General features: G+C 36.2%; 1 protein-coding gene across 4 annotated transcripts in view; it reads right to left on the reverse strand.

The window, feature by feature from the left end:
* Positions 1-20,039, reverse strand: part of LOC150104629 (homeobox protein Meis1-like) — a 156,607-nt gene that overhangs the window by 112,085 nt on the left and 24,483 nt on the right. For 2 of the 4 annotated variants that reach the window (XM_090395231.1, XM_090395233.1), the window contains exons 3-5: positions 13,675-13,725; positions 12,591-12,642; positions 8,339-8,583 (exon numbers count right to left, since the gene is read on the reverse strand). In XM_090395231.1, coding sequence (XP_090251357.1) covers positions 8,339-8,583; positions 12,591-12,642; positions 13,675-13,725 — 348 coding nt within the window. The remainder of the gene's footprint in view (positions 1-8,338; positions 8,584-12,590; positions 12,643-13,674; positions 13,726-20,039) is intronic. The other 2 variants (XM_090395232.1, XM_090395234.1) reach the window with 1 other exon arrangement.

Raw genomic sequence — 20,039 nt, forward strand, 5'->3', positions numbered from 1 at the left:
TAGGCTACATAGCGAAAAGTTACATCAGTATTTGTTATTAATGATCCAAAGATTTGGATTTCCCTGTTAACCATTTAATTTAATGTCACAAAAGAAAACAAACAGCGCCATCTATTAAGATGGTTTAACCATTACTATCTATAGTACAGCTGGTGTATAAAAGCACTACAATGAGTCTAATCTAAACAGCTATTGGAAAATTTCATACTTCGGAGATGGTTCAGGTAATTTACGAGACTTTCTAGAAGAAGCAACTACTTAATTCAGGTGCAAAAGAAGGTAGCCAAGGAGGAGACAAATAAGGCCGGAGTAATCTCATTTAGATAACTGCAACTCGCCCTCCCTGTTTTCGCCGAAAGGGAGGGAGGGAGTTGCACGAAGCGAGGCTCACAAACCCTAGAGGAACAGTTCACTGTGTGTGTGTGTGTGTGTGTGTGTGTGTGCGTGCGCATAGAGCGAGGAAGCTTCATTCACTGAGCTAAATGTTTACAAACGGGTAAAGGATGCAGAAAGAGAAAAACAGAGAGAAAGAAAACAGATATCAGTCTAGTAGCACCTGCTACCGTTTACCGTAAGACTGAGTCATTAACTGTTAGAAAAGCATTGCCCCTTGCCGGCCCCCTACAACAGATGAAATATGAGCTGTCTCAGAACAAAGTACAGGTTGTGTAGAAAATTGTAGCCTCGGTTCCGTAACCCTGCAAGCCACTAGTTCGGGAACAGCCCGCAATGAAATGCTTTGACCCTCCTTGCACCGTTCAGGCTAGCAGACAACGCTACTTAATCACTGGGGACTTCACTACTTTGCCGTGTGATTAATGGTTGCTAGCTAATGGGGTTTTTTCCTACCGGTCTTGAAGGTAGCCCTCACATACACAGTATTACTCCTTCTCAGTAAAAGCTCTGCAAACACACCCTCAGTCTCCCATCTCAGTGCACCAATATACAAATCCCCTCCACTTATTAAACAACGCTTCGTTCCGTCCTGCCCCTCACATATTCAAACTGTGGGCATCCCACAAAGTAATCCACGGAAGATCGGGAGAGAAGGTCCAGTGACACCTCCATAAGCGCCCACGCGTACTCATCTGACCAATGCATCTCTTTGTATACCTCAACAATAAAAAATTCGTGCCTGAAACCGGTCCTCGGACTAAGGAAAATGAAGCAATAACCTATTCTCAAAACTTAGCAAAGCTGTGCCCAAAGACTTCGAGACTTAATGGCCACCTAGCGGCTATTAAGCCCTTGGATTTCGTACCCACAAATACCTATAAGTATTCTTTATATGTAAATTGTGTGTTCTCCTAGATAGTTTGCCTGATTGAGGGATGAAAACTCCTGTTATCTCCGTTGGGGGTATGCAAAAGAGATGTATTGGTCTGGATTCGAAGATTTCCAGAAATTGATAAAAAGTGTTAAAACAATTCGGTAATTGTTGAAACACGTGTTTCAAGAATTACCTAAGTTCTAACAATGTAGAATGCAATTGTTGAAACACATGAAATCAAATCAGGATATTCACGTGGTAAAAAACAAATTAAAAAAAAATTAATTTAAAAAAAACGCGAATATCTTATTGGTTCCACCCTTTTTTTCGCCATTCGAGAAGTATTATTTGTTGTGTACAAATTGAAATGTCAAATATTTATACTATGTGTATTTTTCTCACTGTGTCTTTGCAGCGTGTTTTCATTCATAATTTTTTCAGCATTTGATTTTTATTCACCTTTAACATTAAGGAGAAACGTCAGGAGTTGAATTGTTTTTTCCACCGGAATGTTGAAAACAGTAAACACCCGTTTTACGAAACAGGTCTGATAAAGATTCTTCGCGTCTAGACAGGATGCGAACCCAGGTCTTTCAAACCAAAGGGCTTCGTTAATATTGACTGAGCTACGGAGGCTCTTTACACACACAACCTATTAGACAATACTTTATATTTATTAAATGCAAATATGCATACATAACATCCTCTCAATCATTTTTGCATGCATACGGTTAACCCACCAACAGTAAACAAAATGTTAAGTTAAAAAAACAGATTAATTAAAAAAAACATATATGAATGATATTCCTGATAGCACATCAGTGAATAGAATTCCACTGAAATACAAGTGCTTAAATATACCGAGAGAAGCAAAAAAGAAAATGGAGAATGGTAGGAGAAAGAAGGCAGCGTTTGTAGGTGAGGAAATTGTTTACTAGAGAACAGCTGGAGCTGTCGTTTTCACATATTTAAGTCTGCGAAGAAAGCTTCCTGTGTGTGTCTGCTTACAAGCTAAACGCCATCGACTACGCTCTGTCAGAAAGCAGTAACGCAAACTCGGAATGAAATCGCGAGATGATTCGGAAAATTGCAAAGAACGTGACGTGGTGAAAAATGAACCAAACAGTACCACCGCACAAGAAAGCAAGACTTGTTTCGTAAAACGGGTGTTTACTGTTTTCAACGTTCCGGTGGGGGAAAAAAAATTCAACTCCTAACGTAGTTCCTTAACGTTAAAGGTGAATTCAAATCAAATGCCGAAAGAATTATGAATGAAAACACGAAGCAAAGACACGGTGAGAAAAATACACATAGTATAAATATTTGAAATTTCAATTTGTACACAGCATATAATACCGCTCGAATGGCTAAAAAAGAAGTGCGAAACCAACAAGATAATTCGCGTTTTTTTTTCTTTTTTTCACGCGAATATCTTGTTGATTTGATTTCATATGTTTCGACAATTACAATTATTGCATTCTACGTTGTTAGAACTTCGGTAATTGTTGAAAGACGTATTTCAGGTGTTTCAATAATTACTGAATTTTCAACAATGTAGAATGCTAATCATTACGTATGATTGCATGAAAACCGAAATCTAGATAGATATTTCATATACAATATCATTAGGTGCTGAGAAGCCACCCTAATTATGACTGCCTAAATCATTGATTTAGGCAGTCAAAAAGTCAGGCTGTTCGCTGACAATTGCAAACTAACTTAATGAAACCTTCACTTTTTTTTCTTCCAATACAGCGGTTGCATTTAATATATATTTCTCTGTACTTTGAATTATACTTAGACCGACAATGCAGTATTTATTTTTTTATTTATTTCTTCTTCTTTTTTTTTTTTTTTCTCGTTTAGAAAGCATTGTGCTGAGAGACGGATGGGAGAAATGCCAATTCATCACTTACAAAGTCAAGTCACCAGTGACGGGCAATGAGTGCCCCTTATCGCTCTTTCCCTCTGCCAGACGACAACACTCCCAGCATGATGTTCGAGCCAAATGTCTAGAATGGGTGACCGCGCGTATGTGGCAGTCATCTCTGGACTCTCAAAGGAATTCATATCAAGTTCTCCTGCCTTCTAGATGAGAGAAGCTGGCTTAAAAGATTTCCTGTTGTGAACGAACATCCATAATTTATGAAGGTGGTATCGCGGCTTTATCCAGAGGAATCTCCGCCAGCTGACCCCAAACTCATCACCCTTCCCGACAGTAGGACCACTGAGTGACCTACTGGAGGGCAAGATACGTATTCTTACAGAACTTCTCGCAACGAGTTCGCGCAAGTGTGAAGTTTACTCGGAGATGGCAGTCGTAAGAAAGCTGCAAGCTAATCAGTGCTATAAGAATTTAGATTCAGTTCTTTACAACCAAGCGCGATCCTGGAATTGTCATAAAATGTGAGTTGTCACCGTCGTCTAAGTAAATATATTTGCCTGTAGTGCAACACACTAACGTCTGTTTGTGCATTCTAAAAATATTACGTATAATATAATGATATAAAAAAAATTGGATATATATAATAATAGTAACTTTAATCCCACTCCATTTTCAATAGCTTCAATGTTGACTCGTATTACTTGTTTACAGTAATAGATAATGAATTAATGATTTTAATTGATTATCTAGGTTAATTCATTATCAAATAAGTATATCCAATAAGGCAGGTTCATTATTTTGAATTAAAACCAGTAATTTCGTGTAATAGCTGTCTAAAACAATACCTACCTGCTATACTGTCAGGTTTAACAATTAACAGCTTCATTGTTGGAAACTGAGGTAGAAGAATTGTCAGATTCTAACAATTAAACAATTGTTTGAAACAACTGAAATTTAAAAAATATTGATTCCAGTGTTGTCTATTCCAAAAAAACGGCTTCTTTGATACGGCAGAAGTTTAAAATTGGGATTAAGAGAAAAATACTAGACGACATTGATGATGAGCAGTATACCTCGAATGTTGATGTTATACTGTAATATTGATATTCATCTTGCCACACTGCAACAAGAACTGTCATTAAATTGACAAACACACACATTTTTAGAGACAGCAGGCTATCAGTGACAATATTAATACGCTTATTTCACATAATTACGTATCAATAAACCAGAACAGAAAAGTAAACTGAGTGATGTCTTAAATCACGCTTGTAGTTTCATCAAATCTGAAATACGACAGCTGGATTGAAAACATGTGCGTGAACGTAATGCAAGCAGTCTCATACCCTAAGAAATAGATTTATAAAAGAGTAAATATTAATTTTGGAGTTTCAAGTAACTGGCATGTTTTGATTTTCATTTTAAGAAATAAACAATTTTTGATTATGCAGGTGTGTACCGGTAACAGTGCATAATATTGTTAGGGATAATTATTTTACCAACAGTTAAGCTTACAATGAAAAGGTATTGTGATGTGTAAAATTAATGGTTTAGTGACACACAAAACTAGTATATGACTCAGAATCCATCCCTCTGTTTCATATTCTTTAAAGCAAGGTTTAGTAAATTATTGTTCTTCCTTATTTTGATAAATTAGCCTTCTCACCTTTGCGTGACCTCGACTGAAGAAGAGAGCATTTTCCCCAGTCAACACCTCCATTTCCGGTACCATTACAGTATTCGCGTCCCATCGGCAGGAGTCCGCATAATGTACAAATGGTTGCTCGTCTACTAAATCAAAGCAGTAGAGACGAGGGGGCAGTTTTCTTCCCTCGCCCGACTCGGAAAAACGTTCGTTCTAAATGTAGAAAGCAGACCCTCCCTTAGAATCCCTGCCGTGTAGTTTTGAGGGTGTGTAACGAGTGTAGTAGTTCCTCCTGCAGATACGAAGCGAAATAGTCAGCGAGAGATCCGATAACGCGGGTTTCTGGTGGCCATTCTACGGCCTCTCCACTGTGGGAATGGATGGAAGGCGCGCCCACATGCTCTCTGGGTACACCTTGTTACGGAGATAAGATCATGACCCTAAAGGAGAAAGGTCAGATAGTGGACACATGAACGACGGTGTTAATTTACAGGGGCCTCTGTTAAACAGAAGAGCGGAGATGCTTTTCAAGGATGTGGAGTGGAAGCTGTAGCGTGATATATATGACAACCAGTCGCTGGAGGGCAACATCAACCTTTTCCCCCACTCTTTTATCACCAAAACTGTAAATGGTCATTGTAGCACAATCTTTTCCCGTTACTTAAAGTGTTTCAACCTCAAAATAGCGCTAAAGTTGTTCAATGAGTGTAACAATGGTAGTTTGAACAATGAATGGCTTGAATCGTCTGCCAAAGATAATTTATCTTAACAATTGGAGAGGATATCTTTCTTATAACTGGATTACTCTATTATAAAATTATTTCCAATTTTGCAATGGAAACAGACTATTTCTAATTAAGGGGATATTAAATCCCACATTGTTTTAAAACCGAATAAGAAACTCAAAGATTGGAATCAGAGTTTCATGCCGAATATAGTAAACTATAATTAATATTTATTTTAATTTTAAATTTTAATTAATTTTAAACTATAATTATATTTAAGAATATTTCTAATTTAAAATTGTCATATGATTAAGCGTGAATAATACTTTTTATCTAAACGTTCAAATCTTATATATAATGCTAATTCTTCCCTTTGTGGAATACTGATTTACAATGACTAACCATCGAGAGCCCATTAAATTATAGAATAATCATAGGCTACTTTTTTTAAATTTTTATATATATATATATATATATATATATATATATATAAGGCAGTTGTTGGATTATAGCACTAAAAACAGTTTTTTTTTTAATGCATTTATTAGACTTGCTCATCTCTATTAGAATTAAATAATATCCACCTTTCAATATTACAACCTATTTGTAATGCTGTTTGGTGCGTAATGCTAGTATACATCGTTGTCAACTTAATTGAGGTTTGATTGTCCAAATGAAATCAACAAACAGTGCAATTGAAATCTTATTGTAGTGACGTCACAGTTTTATTGTGATTGAACCTAGAGCTATTTCGCAATCGTAGCATGTAATTCAATCGTTTCGGGTTGTTTTCTTTAATTTTGGCATGCAAAATAGCCCGATTGAAGCAAAAATCGAGATTTTCATTAAAATTTGATTAATGATTAAAAATGCCAAATTTTCATTAAAATCTGTTATGTCACAGTTGAATGTAGAATAGATGAAAAAAAAAAAAAAATAAAGAAAGAGATGCTGACACTAACAACACTTGTAAACGTAACTGATAGTAACAGTAGTATTTATCACGTACGTATGGAAAATATCGTTTCTTTTTTTTTCTTCTTCTTCTTCCATTTCGGAGCCCGTAGCGTAAAATTGTTAACCAAGCAGCCTAGTCCAACAATTTTCCCACCTTCATAGGCATAAAAACACGCCAAAAATAACCGTTCGTCGAAAACAGTAATAAATAAAATAAAATAATGGCCATGACGAAATTAGTGGCAAACGAAATACTATTGGCGAAAAAAAAAAAAAAGTTTAATCAAACAAACAAAAACAAAAAAAAAAATGCCGTTCTTCGTTCAGGTGGCTGACTTTCCTTACGGTGTGGTCCCAGGTTATTGCGACAAGTTTGTGCAGGAGTTGCCGTAGTGGTGTGTTTAATGGGGATGTTGGTAATGTCGGCCTCAGATGTCGACACGTATTATCGTTTTTATGTGAATGACTTCCGCACTCTGTAAGTAATGATTATGTTCGCTCGGCTCCATGTAACTCCTTAGTGTTTTTAATGTTGGGTGGATGTTGAGGTCATTCAGTTTCTCCTCAAAGCCAAAATCTGTGTAACAACTATTAAACCTTCGGGTGCACTCGAGTCGTTGTGAGCACAGGGAGAAATCTGTTCTAAGTACTTTTGACGGTCTTTAAATTGACAGCCCTTTAACGAAGAACATAAAAACGCGCGCGCGCGCACACACATGCACAGAAACGTTTATTAAATCATGAACGCTAATGGGCTTCATAAACGCTACTTAAATGTCAAACTCATCTCGAAGAATATAAATACAGTACTTGGAAGTTGTTGTTCCTCCTCCCAACGCAATTTTGGCACGTTCATTTTCCACGAATCTCTTTGGAAAGAATGTAACTGTCATTATTTAGAAAAAGAGAAAGTACATTATCCTCTTAGGGAAACTCGGTTTGTTAATTTTTGTATTATCCGAAAAGAGAAAGATATTAAAAAAAAAAAAAAGGTCTCTTAAATGTGCAAACGGAATATAATTAAAACATCACAGTGAAACACGCAGCCGACAATCAAATAAACATATAAAGTAAATATCTCAATAAAACAGTTCAGAAAATTAGCTAAAATCAGCTAAACAATGGCATTTGGATCAACAATGTTGGCTCATCAGATATAAATATATTCATTTACATTACAAGAATACTGTAACGGAACACCATTGTTGTAGTAGGCACAACGTTAATTGTTGTTGGTGGCTTATCTGCGCACATTGTCATTCAGCAGCATGATATCATTGTTGTATATACTAGTTGTTGGTTGGTCAGCCTGCGTATGTGCATTGTTGACTTCACGCAACAGAATCTTGGAACAATAGCAATATATCATTATTGCACATTTCATCTAGCATCATACCATCTAATTAATATATCCAACAAGAGGCTTATGCTCTAATAGAAATCTTATTGTTATAGGTAGCTATTAATTAATCCTTGACTTGCTGCTTGTCGTACTGTTGAAATGGTTCTGGACAACAATCATTGAAAAACGGATAATATTGAATATATTAGGTACATTGTAAATCTACAAAGCTCGAAATTGGATTACAAAATTATATGCATCTTTCCGTCCACCACACACACACACACACACACACACATTTGCAGCCATCAATGTTATTATCGCGAACATTTAACGTTACTACAGCTAAATAAAGATAGCTATCACTACAAAGCAGAGACACACAACCTTTAGCCCTTGGAACCCAATTAACAATGAAATTTTCTTCAGAGAGTTAAGTTATCTTCATATTAACATTTCAGTAGAGAGCCATAAGGTTGGATGTCACTCCTTGTAATCCGTGGTTCAAACTCACCTGATCAGGTGTGGAAGCGCTGTCTGTGCTATGACCGGAAGTGTCCAAAATGCCTCTACTTCCGCTTCCTATACTGGGGCCATTATTTGGAGCGCAGTTACTACTGCTGTTACTGTTATTGCTGTCCCCTAGCTCTCCAGGCTTGGTGTCCCGCTCATCAATCACCAGATCTATAGGCATTTTACCCTTCAGACAGCTGATGTATCGCTGGCAGAAATTGTCACACAGTTCGTGCACCTGTGCAGCCAACGAGAAAGTAAAAACAAAGATTATTCTATTTAGTTAACAGTTGCAAAATATAATGGAAATATACTCGTATCTACTAAATATTATATAGTCTAAAAAATATGTTAAACACATTGGCTACCATTACCCCAAACCACTAAAAAATGCTTAGTGGTTTGGGGTAAATGCTCTACAAGAAAAACCTCACTGTTACGATGCTTTGTTGTATGGTAAAACATCCTTCATGTCACAGCTTTGTGACCGTCCATAGTAAAACGTCTACTGGAACGAGTGCGAAATACGAATCCAAATGTTTACAGAACTGTAGGAAGACTAGTCATGTGGAGCCCAGGGGATAAATTGGTACATTGTATTGTAACACGGCTATAGGATGGCAATGTTAATATGAGAGGCGGTAACTCGCTTAAACGATCCTTTTAATCCCAATCCTAAACGCCGGTTTTTTTTTTTTTTTTTTTTTTTTTTTTTTTTTTTAACCGTTCGCTCGGTTTTACTCTTTTTATTTGTTCATCTTGCACTACAGAATGAAGTTCAATGATCATTATAATTCCCACAATCTATTGTTTTTCTCTTCCTATAATACTAGAGAATGGAAAACTCCCATTGTGAGCTCTCATTATAATAAACTTCTGTAGCCACATTGCGTCACCGCGTCAGAAGGGGTGGTGCAATGTGGCTGCAACCCATTTTGCAAACTACCGCAGATTAGAAACGTTGCAAACCTCGTTAATATTTGAGACTACCTTGCTATTCAGATACTTGTCGCACATAATGTCCTCTGAAATGAGACGTTTGTTCGAAATAAGGCTTAACTTTGACAACCGCCATTTTGTACAGATACGCAATTTGAAGAAGTGATACTCATAACAAATGAGTATCGCTTCAAATTTACTTTCTTTCATTCTTCCCACTTGTTTTTAAAGCCCCCCCCTCCTTTTTTCAATATTTACTTCGAAACATCCGAAGATTTCATTCTCTACCCTCCCACCCGTCACCCACCCCAAGTGCATGCCACATCCCTTCCTGAGGCCCTATTCTCCCATAGCGGATTCTAAGTTTGATTGGAATAGAGCGCGAGTAATGCTATTCCGTCTAATAACAGAGGGCAAAGACGGTTGCGTTGTGGACCAGCCGTTACGGACAATTCAGTCACTCAACGTGACAAAGACTATAATCTCCGGGCTAATTATCAGTCTTGCGTCTACTCCCAGGCTAAGTGCTGTTCCGTGGGACAAAGTGCGGAGCCTGGAGGTGGAGGCTCGTCTTCCCAAATACGGGACAGCCGTGAGTATAACTAACGCTGCATTTGATGAGGATTTGACATGAAAATGTCGATAATTAGAGTCCGTGTCTGCCAAGAAATCTTCGGTAAGTACGGAGTGGACCGCCACCAGAGCCTACCATTCATCAAATAACAGAGTACGCAGGGCAAGCCACCCTTCCGTTGCCGACACTTGTGGACGCTGACACCTTAACAACCAGGCAGACCAGAGTAATAAGCGGATTCCAAGTCCCGCCAACCACATATTAATAGCCGTGCATAGCGAATTAATGGGTATCAGCAGAGAGCGGGAAAGCCTTTTCCGTCCGAGGGCCCTCTTTCATCGCTACTAACATGAAACTGTCAGAAGACGTAAATACACACAATCGACAGACAGCTGCAAGCCAGCATGCGTTGTCAGTTTGACCAACACCTCCATATCGACAACACGACACTTGACAGGCAGTCAAAGAGTAGTGTATGAAGTCATCGGAAGTAGGAAGGCGACCAGACACATCTTAGTAAGGGATTCTTGACATGTCTTGGAATTTCCTTCTGTCATCTGTTACTAATATCCCTTACTTACAGCTTAATTGTTTGGTGGACACTTCATTCCTGTACAGTTCTTTTTCGTTGTCGAGTTTCAAAAGTGGATGACTGCTATGGCTTTCCAGAAGTGCAGCTGCTCTTGCTGGAAGTTGAAGATCAAGGACAACCCAAGTGCGGTTTATGAGTTGCAACGATTTGCTGCAGTACAAAAGCCAAGTTTACGGAGTTTTTTGCTTTTGTTTTGCAGTTTATAAATCCAAGTTTACATAATTTTTCACAGTTTAAAGGCCAAATTTACTGGGTATTTTTTTCTCCCAACACGTTTTAAATATAAAATTGTATAAGCTTTCTCAATGGATTTGGTAAGTATCAAGCAGGAAAATTCTAAAGTCGCATTACCATAGTTTGGAAAACAACCTGCATACGTTGTTAGTTTGACCAACACTTTCATATCTACAACACGACACTTCACAGGCAGTCAAAGAGTTGTATTTAGTTGCAGTTTTATTCTTAAAGCTATTTTCATAATATGGAACCTGGCAAAAATAATATTGAATAAATCGGTGGCATCACTGTTGGTCGGGGGGGTTGCGGGATTTCAAAACTTCGCAAAGACCTCTACTTACGAACTAAGAAAAATAAACTCTTATTTTAGGAGTGGGCAATGTCCATTTAAAAACTGTTCGTACAAAAATCTTAGGATCTCGCATTACTGTGCCACTGACGCCACTAGATTAAATCAAGGTTTATGAAGGTGATATTCCCTCTTGTAAAAATTCATTGGTGCGCCCTAGTTCGTCAAGGTTCAGCGGAAAAAAAAAAATTCCTCATCACACCAATCGGATTCTGTCCGCAAGGTGACTGCACTAACCAGTACATCACTGCTCGGTTCTGACACTTAATTGTTCATTAATGTTAATACAAACCCGTAGTCATGAATTGTTATCGGGCGGGGAAGCGAAGCATGTCGTGAGATCCCATCTGTCTCGGAAGGAGAGGCTGCTAATCATTATTGCATATTACATTATATGTCCATTATTTCGGTGCAGCTCGAGCCATAAGAGAGCCCCACCCCTGTGTATTAATGTGCAAGGAAGGCCGAGGGATAATCTCGACCCGACTCACTGCACGGGGAAAAAAGCCGCCAGTTTTGCGAAGGCAGCTGGTATCCATAGCCCTCTGAAATGCGAGTGACATTTCTTTACCCTCCTGCTCCCCTTAAGGCTGCATTTATATAAGAACAGAAAATGTGTGCAGGTTTCTAGTAAGGTCGGGGGCCAGTCAAGTAACGTGGATTTTTATAACATGGCCAGCAAAAAACGATGGTCAAACATACCAGTAAAATAATTCCAAAAAATAAAATGGTTCCAAATTGTTGCCGAAAGAGCTCTGCAACTAAATGACTACAGTTGAAGATACGTGTGATTGTTACTACAGGAGCTGATCATAAAAATTCGGGTGATGACAACAGAATGTTTATATGGAGCAAGAGGATCAACTATTTCAAATCTGTGTGTAGTAATATCTAAAGCAAGTTTCTGCATTTTTTTTTTTTTTTTTAATTCGAAGCAAGTGCAGTATATTGATTTTTGGCAAAGATTTCAGATGTCTGGAAAAAGGAAAATGCAAGAATATTATATTACTCTATATGCGTTTTTGATATTGATGAATACGTGTGGCGAGAAGTAAACAGAGTGTTTACATTTAAAAGAAAAAATATTGTAAGAAAATTTGAAAAAATTATAAAAATTTCAGAATTTAAAAGAACTACTAAAATATAATTTAGAAATAATTAATTTAATATCACAGTCTATAATAGCTGCTCATTAAGTTCCTATAGTAATTCGATTTTCACATATTTCCATTTCAGAAACCATGCCACACCTATTCTGCATACGTACAAAAAAAAAAAAAAAAAAATGAAAGTGTTGACGCCATCTTGTCTGTGATATGTTGCACGTGGGGGGGGGGGGGGAGAAGAAAGCTGGGACTAACAATGATATATATAACAAATTACAAGCAGACACGCCGAGAAAAAGTATTTTAATTAAAATGTCATCCCGAACATGAACGTCTTGGTTACAGGTAAAGAATAATGACTTGCCCACCTTCCAAGGGTTCTTTAATCATTTCACTGTTTCAGATGATTAATGATTAACTCCGGCTGAGGATATTAATAACAAATAAGGTCACTTACCTTCTCTAGCTCCAAGAGATGAAATCTTAGCACCTGAATAGCTTGCACCATCTGAAAATATAACGAAAAATGCTGTCAACTCCGTGAACTCAGAAGCTTTACTTTTCAAGATAAGTAACTTCGTAAAATTTATCTTCTACTTATGTTTAAATTAATTTTTTGAAACTACATTTTAGATTGTTAAGTCAAAAACGATACTTGACACCAAACAAAAATTCAAATACCAGTTTGATAAGGAAGCAAACTATATGTATAATAAGCAGCAAAGGAAAAATAAAGCACTTGATTAAATAAATACAGTTCTGGTTAAACTTGTGACAACCTATGGTTAAACTAGACACCATTAATCTCCTTATAAATGTGTTATTACGTAAGCAAATTATCCTTTAAAAGGCGATGCAGATCAAAAGTTATTAATTAAGTATTTATTCCTGTAACTAGAAGGGAATGATGTGTGACAGACGGAAAAGTTGTCTAAAAATCTTGGAAAATGTAATTTATGGAAGGCCCCTAGGTAAAATCCCTTATGTGAATAGATTTAGATAATATATTTAAATGCATTTAAAAAGAGAATTAACCAAATAATAAATATTAAGGAATTGGGGAGATAAAATTTCAAATTTTATTCAACTTAAAAAGCCTCCATTTTAATACTAAAATGCACAAAAATGGAAACAGTGTACTTATTCGTATTTGCTCAGAAAGTTGGCCCATAAGAAACTCAACTGTACTTTGAGTAAAAAGACATGCAGTTGCATACAATACTTGAAGCACAGATGGTGCAGTAGCTGTATACAAAAATGACAGAGGCTATTCTGTTGTCAAAGTTATAGACGATGGGTTAGTCGGAATCACAAAGAAACTCGTCATTCCAACTCTTTGAAAGCAGTCCACACAAAAAGATTCAAGTGGCAGCAGAGAACTGTTAGCGTGAGATGTTTACGATTTCTATAAAGAACCGATGTCGGTACAAGGAAAGACAACCAGTCTCTACAAATAAGAGGCTATTTTTGATGCTTCCATTTTAGTGTCAAAGTGTGTTTGTGTAGATTGAATTAATGGGATAAAAGCATGCATACTTACTAGGCTGTCCAACTCGGGATTCGGTGAATAGTAGGGCTTTTCTTGTCTAATCTGGAATATTAAACAACTGTTTTGTACTGCAGAAAATAATATAAACATACATACACAAGTCGGAATAATAAAATATTTACTTGACATAAGACAAACTGATATCCCAAAAAAATTAAATTAGTTGAAGAAATTTGTATAATTCATTGTTTAATTTTGAGTCATGCATCCACGCAAATATGCTCTGATTAGATCTATTCTGTATCAGCAAGTTACGAGTGCAGAGAAGCTCGTATTAGTTTGCGACTCTGAACACACATAGTTCAGTATGTATTTACCAAAGGGATGCAAAGTCTTTGGAAGAAACATGTTATTCATTCGTAGTCTACTGACCATTGTTAACAGTCAATCTTCAGCTGTGGCGCAATCAGGATCACCAACATTTGATAACCTTTAGGCTTGAACGATCAAACCAGTTTACTGATTCAGTAATGAAAATTCCAACAAGAAGCATCGATAAAAGTCTGAATATTTTATGTCATTAAAATATCTTCCTAAGGAATAGAGAAAAGAGAAGAAAGATTGTTTTTTTTTGAAGAAATTTTGATGAGCTAATCTTCCGATATGTTATTGGTAGATACAAAAAGATACGAAATATGTTTCTATCATACTTAAACCATATTATGATAAATAGCATATTAAATAAATACATATATTTATTAATGAACAGCTTAGAACACTTTGAAGCGCAGTCTATTAGACTCCCGTATCACCACGACGGCAACAAAAAATGTTTCGAAATAGCTGAAAATTAAGCTAACGTTTTTTTTTTGTTTTTTGTTTTTAATCTAGTGATGAGATGTAAAAGTATGAACACTCATTAAAAAGAGAATATATGTTCCTGGAACAATTATGTAGTAAACGTCACAATAAAGAAAAGGTCATGCGCAGAGTACTGCAGCTTCTGAAGATTTTCTTCAACCTTTGAAACATTCAGTTGCACTTCTGATAATTTCGCTGAAGCATCATTTCAGCAAATTCTGATCATTTCGATGAAGCCTTTTTTGATCATTTTCGATAAAGTACTTTCTCGGCAACGTCTGATAATCATCAGAAGTGGCGTTTTTCATTGCAGAAAATACTTTTTTTTTCTGCAATTCTTGATCATTTTGATCAAGAGAGAGAGTTGCATTTCCTGCAATGTATGATGCCTAGAATTTTACGCGATTTTTCTTTTTTAACTTCGTCAAAACATTTAACCGTATTACTTTCCTATTGAACTCACCTCTAGCCCCATCTCTTTTAGCAGTGAAGCCACACAATAAGATTCAGAATAGAAACAATTCCAAAACCTACCTGGTTATAGTAGTACACCTTGAGACATACGTGGACGGCCTAGCTGAGAGTGTGTTGCATGGTAGAGAACATCTAAAAGATATTTTCCGTCTTGCGCGATAAAATTTTGAATGCACAAAAACACCTTGAAGTGTAATTTTGTTTCACGTTCGTACCGGCATCATGCCGGAGCTCTGCTTTCGACCGCACAACTACGAAGCTGCAAGAAACAGAGAAACGCATCCCACCACGCTTTCCGTTATACTATAAAGATTTTCTGGATATAATATACACCGTATAGTCGCGGTTAGCTTTTCCTCATCGATTACGGGAATATCATCGCTTTCGGCTAAAGCCAAATATAGCAGAGAATATTTCTCTCGTTCCTCCCCCCCCTTCTTTCCCCTTGAAATTCTTTAGGGATTTTCCCCCCAAAAAGAAGTTATACGATTTATAACCTTAAAGGTCGTAATGATACGGAGGTGAATGCAAACAATTTGAAGTTATATCCTATTGCAGAAACGACGAACGGCACGTGACGGAAGCAGGGTTTATCGGCTTATCTGCTATCGGAATGCTCTGCAATCTTAGCAGGGGTAGCTATGGGTATTAACATTGTATTGATGTATGGGCAGTATGCGAACTCCGGAAATGACTTTGGTACAGCACAAACCGTCGCTTCTAAAATTACCTTATTATTCTTCACTACGGACTATCTGTTTTGCGCGTGCAAGTCTCTCTCTCGGTGTTCAGAAGGAAGAGATAAGCAGTAATCCTTTGTTATCCACTATTGTTATGATTAAAATCAATAGACAGTGTAATATTATTCAGGTAACACTTAATGTTTTCGCAAAAGAGCATAAACTACCAGTGGAATAGTACGGTGGCCGCCATGGGAAACTTTCCGATGTTGACAAATAAATAATGTGCATTTTCCGCAAAAAAAAAAAAAAAAAGTTAAAATGCCTCATTTAACATGATTGCATTAATATAAAATTTTTGTTGTACAGAATATTTTTCGTATAATGCGAAATAAATATTACACTTGGTACTTATGAGTTCTTCAAACTGTTATTATGAACTGAATCATATTCCAGTGTTTCTTTAAACAGATTTTTAAGGTTTTAGGGTTGAATATAACGGTTCAGATCCATGGGGAAATGCTGATATAAAAAAAAAATAATAATAATAAGTTTATGGTCACGTTACTAGTTCAACTTGTTAATTCAACAATTACATGATGGTTGATGAGATTTCTTAAGCTTCAGTTTGTGTCTTGACTATGAAGAGATTGTCTCAACATTTCTTGCCATGTAGCAGACTGACAAATATTTAATGACGCTTTAAATGCCGAGAGAGAGAGAGAGAGATTTCACTTGACAGGTTTATTAAATCTGCAAGGCAACCATCAGCTGACGATCAAAATGCTCGTCTCATGAACTTTGCGCAGGGAAAATATGTCCCCCGTATGACTCCATCATCATCCTCACATTAGGATCCTGATGATCCATCACCCAAGATTTCCAATAACTCTTCTCTCTCTCAACCTACACTTCTGTCAACCACCACAGCCAGCAAAAACTATTGCCATTTACAGTACGTGAAATAGATTTATATTTAGTCATTTTTTTTTCTTATTGTATGATGCTCTTTGCACAACATATTCTAAAAATAAACATTCAGGAAAAGCATAATTTGAGTTACATCGTGGAGAATACGGGATTTTCGCTTTACGCGAAACTCTTCAAGAATTTATCTATTGCGTTAAGCGGGGAGTTACTGAATATTGGTAATAGTAAACTGAGCCGATAAGCTAACAACTTACACGTAGATTTAAACTTATACCAATTCATGGAACTTTTTCGTGTTTTTTTTACTTCAGAGTTCAATGGTAGAGAATGTTAAGGAAGTAAATAAAAGACTAAAATCGTTATTAGCTAATCAGATTCAAATCTAAACATTTACTAAAGTGATATGAATCAATGATTAATGAACTCTGTCTGTGGGTCTGCATTTTAATGTAGGAAGATATCATGCGGAAAAGCAATTATTATTAATAGCAGGAATATATGGTTACAGCAAACCGTGTTCATTTAAATAGCTCAAAGAAACGCCACCCACCTACCCTCTCTTTAAGTTGTTCTCAGATGTAAACAGATTTGTACGCATGACAGCAAGTAAACGTGTTATGTAATCCCACTAACATTTGTCAAGATCAAAAATTCTGTAAGAAGAAAATTACTTATGTGTTGAAAGGAATTGCAAACCGTATAGCAAAGAAATGTTTTAAAAGGCATCGTCTGGCAATATAATAACTATATTATATAGGGTAAACTTCGAAAACAATCAGCTATTTTTTTTTCTTCATTTTTATCCTAATGCCATGAATCTGTATAAGGATTTTTCAAATAATGGTATATTTGCCGATCTCTACTCAGACGGAAGGATTTCGCATTACGGAAAGGAGGCAAACCATCCCGAGAACACACACAATAATTATTTGATTAAAATCAATTGTTACTGAAATATTTTACTATAATTAGTTTTTAATATTTCATATTTTAATCGTTAAAAATATGAAAAATGTTATGAACTACAATGTAGTCCCTTTGATTAAGAAGCTCGATCCCCAAGTACTTTTATTTAGTGCCCACTGCTTGTAGTTTAGAATTATATTTATCCCATATGCTATAAATACTTTTTCTCTCCCAGTGTGTTTCTAGGCTTAATGATATTGCAATGCATCTCATTCAGTTGCATTAAAAATACTATAAAAAGCAAAGCTCAGAGTTTGAACATGGATAGATACTCCATGTAGAATTTAGGTCTGATTCCAATTTTCAGATTTGTAGAAAACATCATTCTCGTATGGAAAGCCATCTTGCACTGTCAACCCGCTCTGCATCAGTAGAGATTTCAATTAAAGTTACTGCTCAGCAACAAAATTACGGTACTTATGACGTTAAACATGATTGTTGGTGTATGGCTGGCATACACAAACCATTACAATAGATTACATTTGATATTATAAACTGGACATTGTGAATGCTTATATTGTTTGATGGGGAGCCTTCTTAGCTTAGTTCGTCTCTGCGGACAACTTGCGTTACGTTGCTGAACTGTTTACGACAATATATTTAAAATTAAGACCTTTCTCTAAAGCAGTACTACAATAGTAACAATAACAATACTACTAATTATTATTAAAAATAATTAGTAACGTACAGAAGTCCTGCTTTCTCGGTAATTTTTTTTTTTTTTTTACGTAAGAGATATTTTAGTGAAAAAAAAAAAAAATTAAAAATATACACAATCATGAAACAAGTAAGACGTACCTTGTATGTACGTTATAAATTATAACAGAATTAAAATTTTATGCGATACTAACATTCAATATAGCAGAAAGTTTTTGCGCAAGTTAGTAAGCGGCATAAAAAAGATCCGAGACGATAGGAGTTGTCCAAATATAAAATGGTAAGAGTAATGTGAGAGATTGGCAAATATTTCCATAATAAGAGACATATCGTAATTTTAACGTCTGTGGAAGGCATTTATTGTAGACGGGCTTATTGCAATCTGAACAATGAGGTCATCGGATGATTGGAAGAAATATACACGTAAGACTAAATTAATGAGGTAGGCAAGCGATTGAGTGGGTCGGCGTGAATTTGGTCAGAAGGTCCTAAAGCAATTCATTTTTTTAAAATTAGATTTACTAAAGAAACTATTCAGGGTTTCGAACAAAAGGAGATATGAGAGAAATATATCGAATTTCATCAAGTATTGTGTGAAGAAAGCTCATCTGACTTAATTTAAGAAATAATAAATTTGGCAAAATTATGCAAATATTAGTTATTAAAGATGCTTATCTATCTAAAAGAGATTGAACTGTTTAATATGTGAATCGAAATGCGGCTTGTTTCATTTCATATGCGGAACAAATACAAAGAGACTTAGGAGAATATTTTTTTCCCCCCATAAAATTGGGTGCCTTTCTAGGTGATATCATAGATACGAATGTAATGTCCAAAATAGCAGTCTTAATTTTATATTTTCATTTGTTTATTGGAGGAGAATTGATTAACAAATATATGAGTGAGTATTCCTCAATTTAGACCCGCTTGGTTGGCGCCAAGGGTTAGCATATCCGTTCTCCAACCAACAGGATGCGAGCTCGAATCCCACCACGGGCGTGAATGTTTGCGAATGTCTTTAGGTGGGAGATGAATTTCATCGCCCGTGTGAGACCACTGCTCCGCTTAGTAAAGGCCTGATGTAGCTTGGAGTTCCAGATCAGGTAAAAATAAATAAATAAAAATCCTTAGCCCACCCAACAGGCGAATGTACTACACATTTACAACAACCTTTCATGACATTTTTTCAATGTCACGAAAAAAAAAAAAAAGCAAGAATCAGTCCATGTCAACAGTCAGATCAGAATCATCGTAAATATTTCTGTCTTGCAAAGCGAAAAAGATCTTATTGTAGACACTAAGGAGGATACACTAAATACTGATCAGGCGGCCACGAAAACCCCATCTCATACATGTGGATTGTCTAATAAGCAATCAGTCGAATATACAGTTTATCATCAGCTTACTACTTGTGACGAAGAGAAAAATATATCCTTGATCACGCGACTTGCGTGTCAAATTGCCAATTCTAAACTGTCGGTTTATCCAAAAAAACTTATTTCATAATGTGTCCTTTTTCTTGATCCAAGTTTAAGTCTTGATAATCTGAAACTAGTTTATTGACAAAGTGACAAACTGCTTTTGGTCAACAATAACATACAAAATGCTACACTTCAATAACTTGATTCAAACATTTATATTTTATGCATCTAAACAAAAAAAGTATTTATTTAATATATACAGATGCATTCCATACAGATATGATACAACGAGGACTCGTAAAAAGGCAGATCTTGATGAAAATCTTCATCATCCAGAAACGATCTTTTATTAATCTGGCCTTTGATATCCTCTACATCCCGAAGGTGGTACACAAAGAAATAATGTCAAATATTTAATTTAAAAAAA

The sequence above is a fragment of the Typopeltis vanoorti genome, chromosome 7, assembly GCF_054136105.1.
Source record: "Typopeltis vanoorti isolate ZY-2024b chromosome 7, IOZ_Tvanoo_1.0, whole genome shotgun sequence".
Lineage (NCBI taxonomy): Eukaryota > Metazoa > Arthropoda > Arachnida > Uropygi > Thelyphonidae > Typopeltis > Typopeltis vanoorti.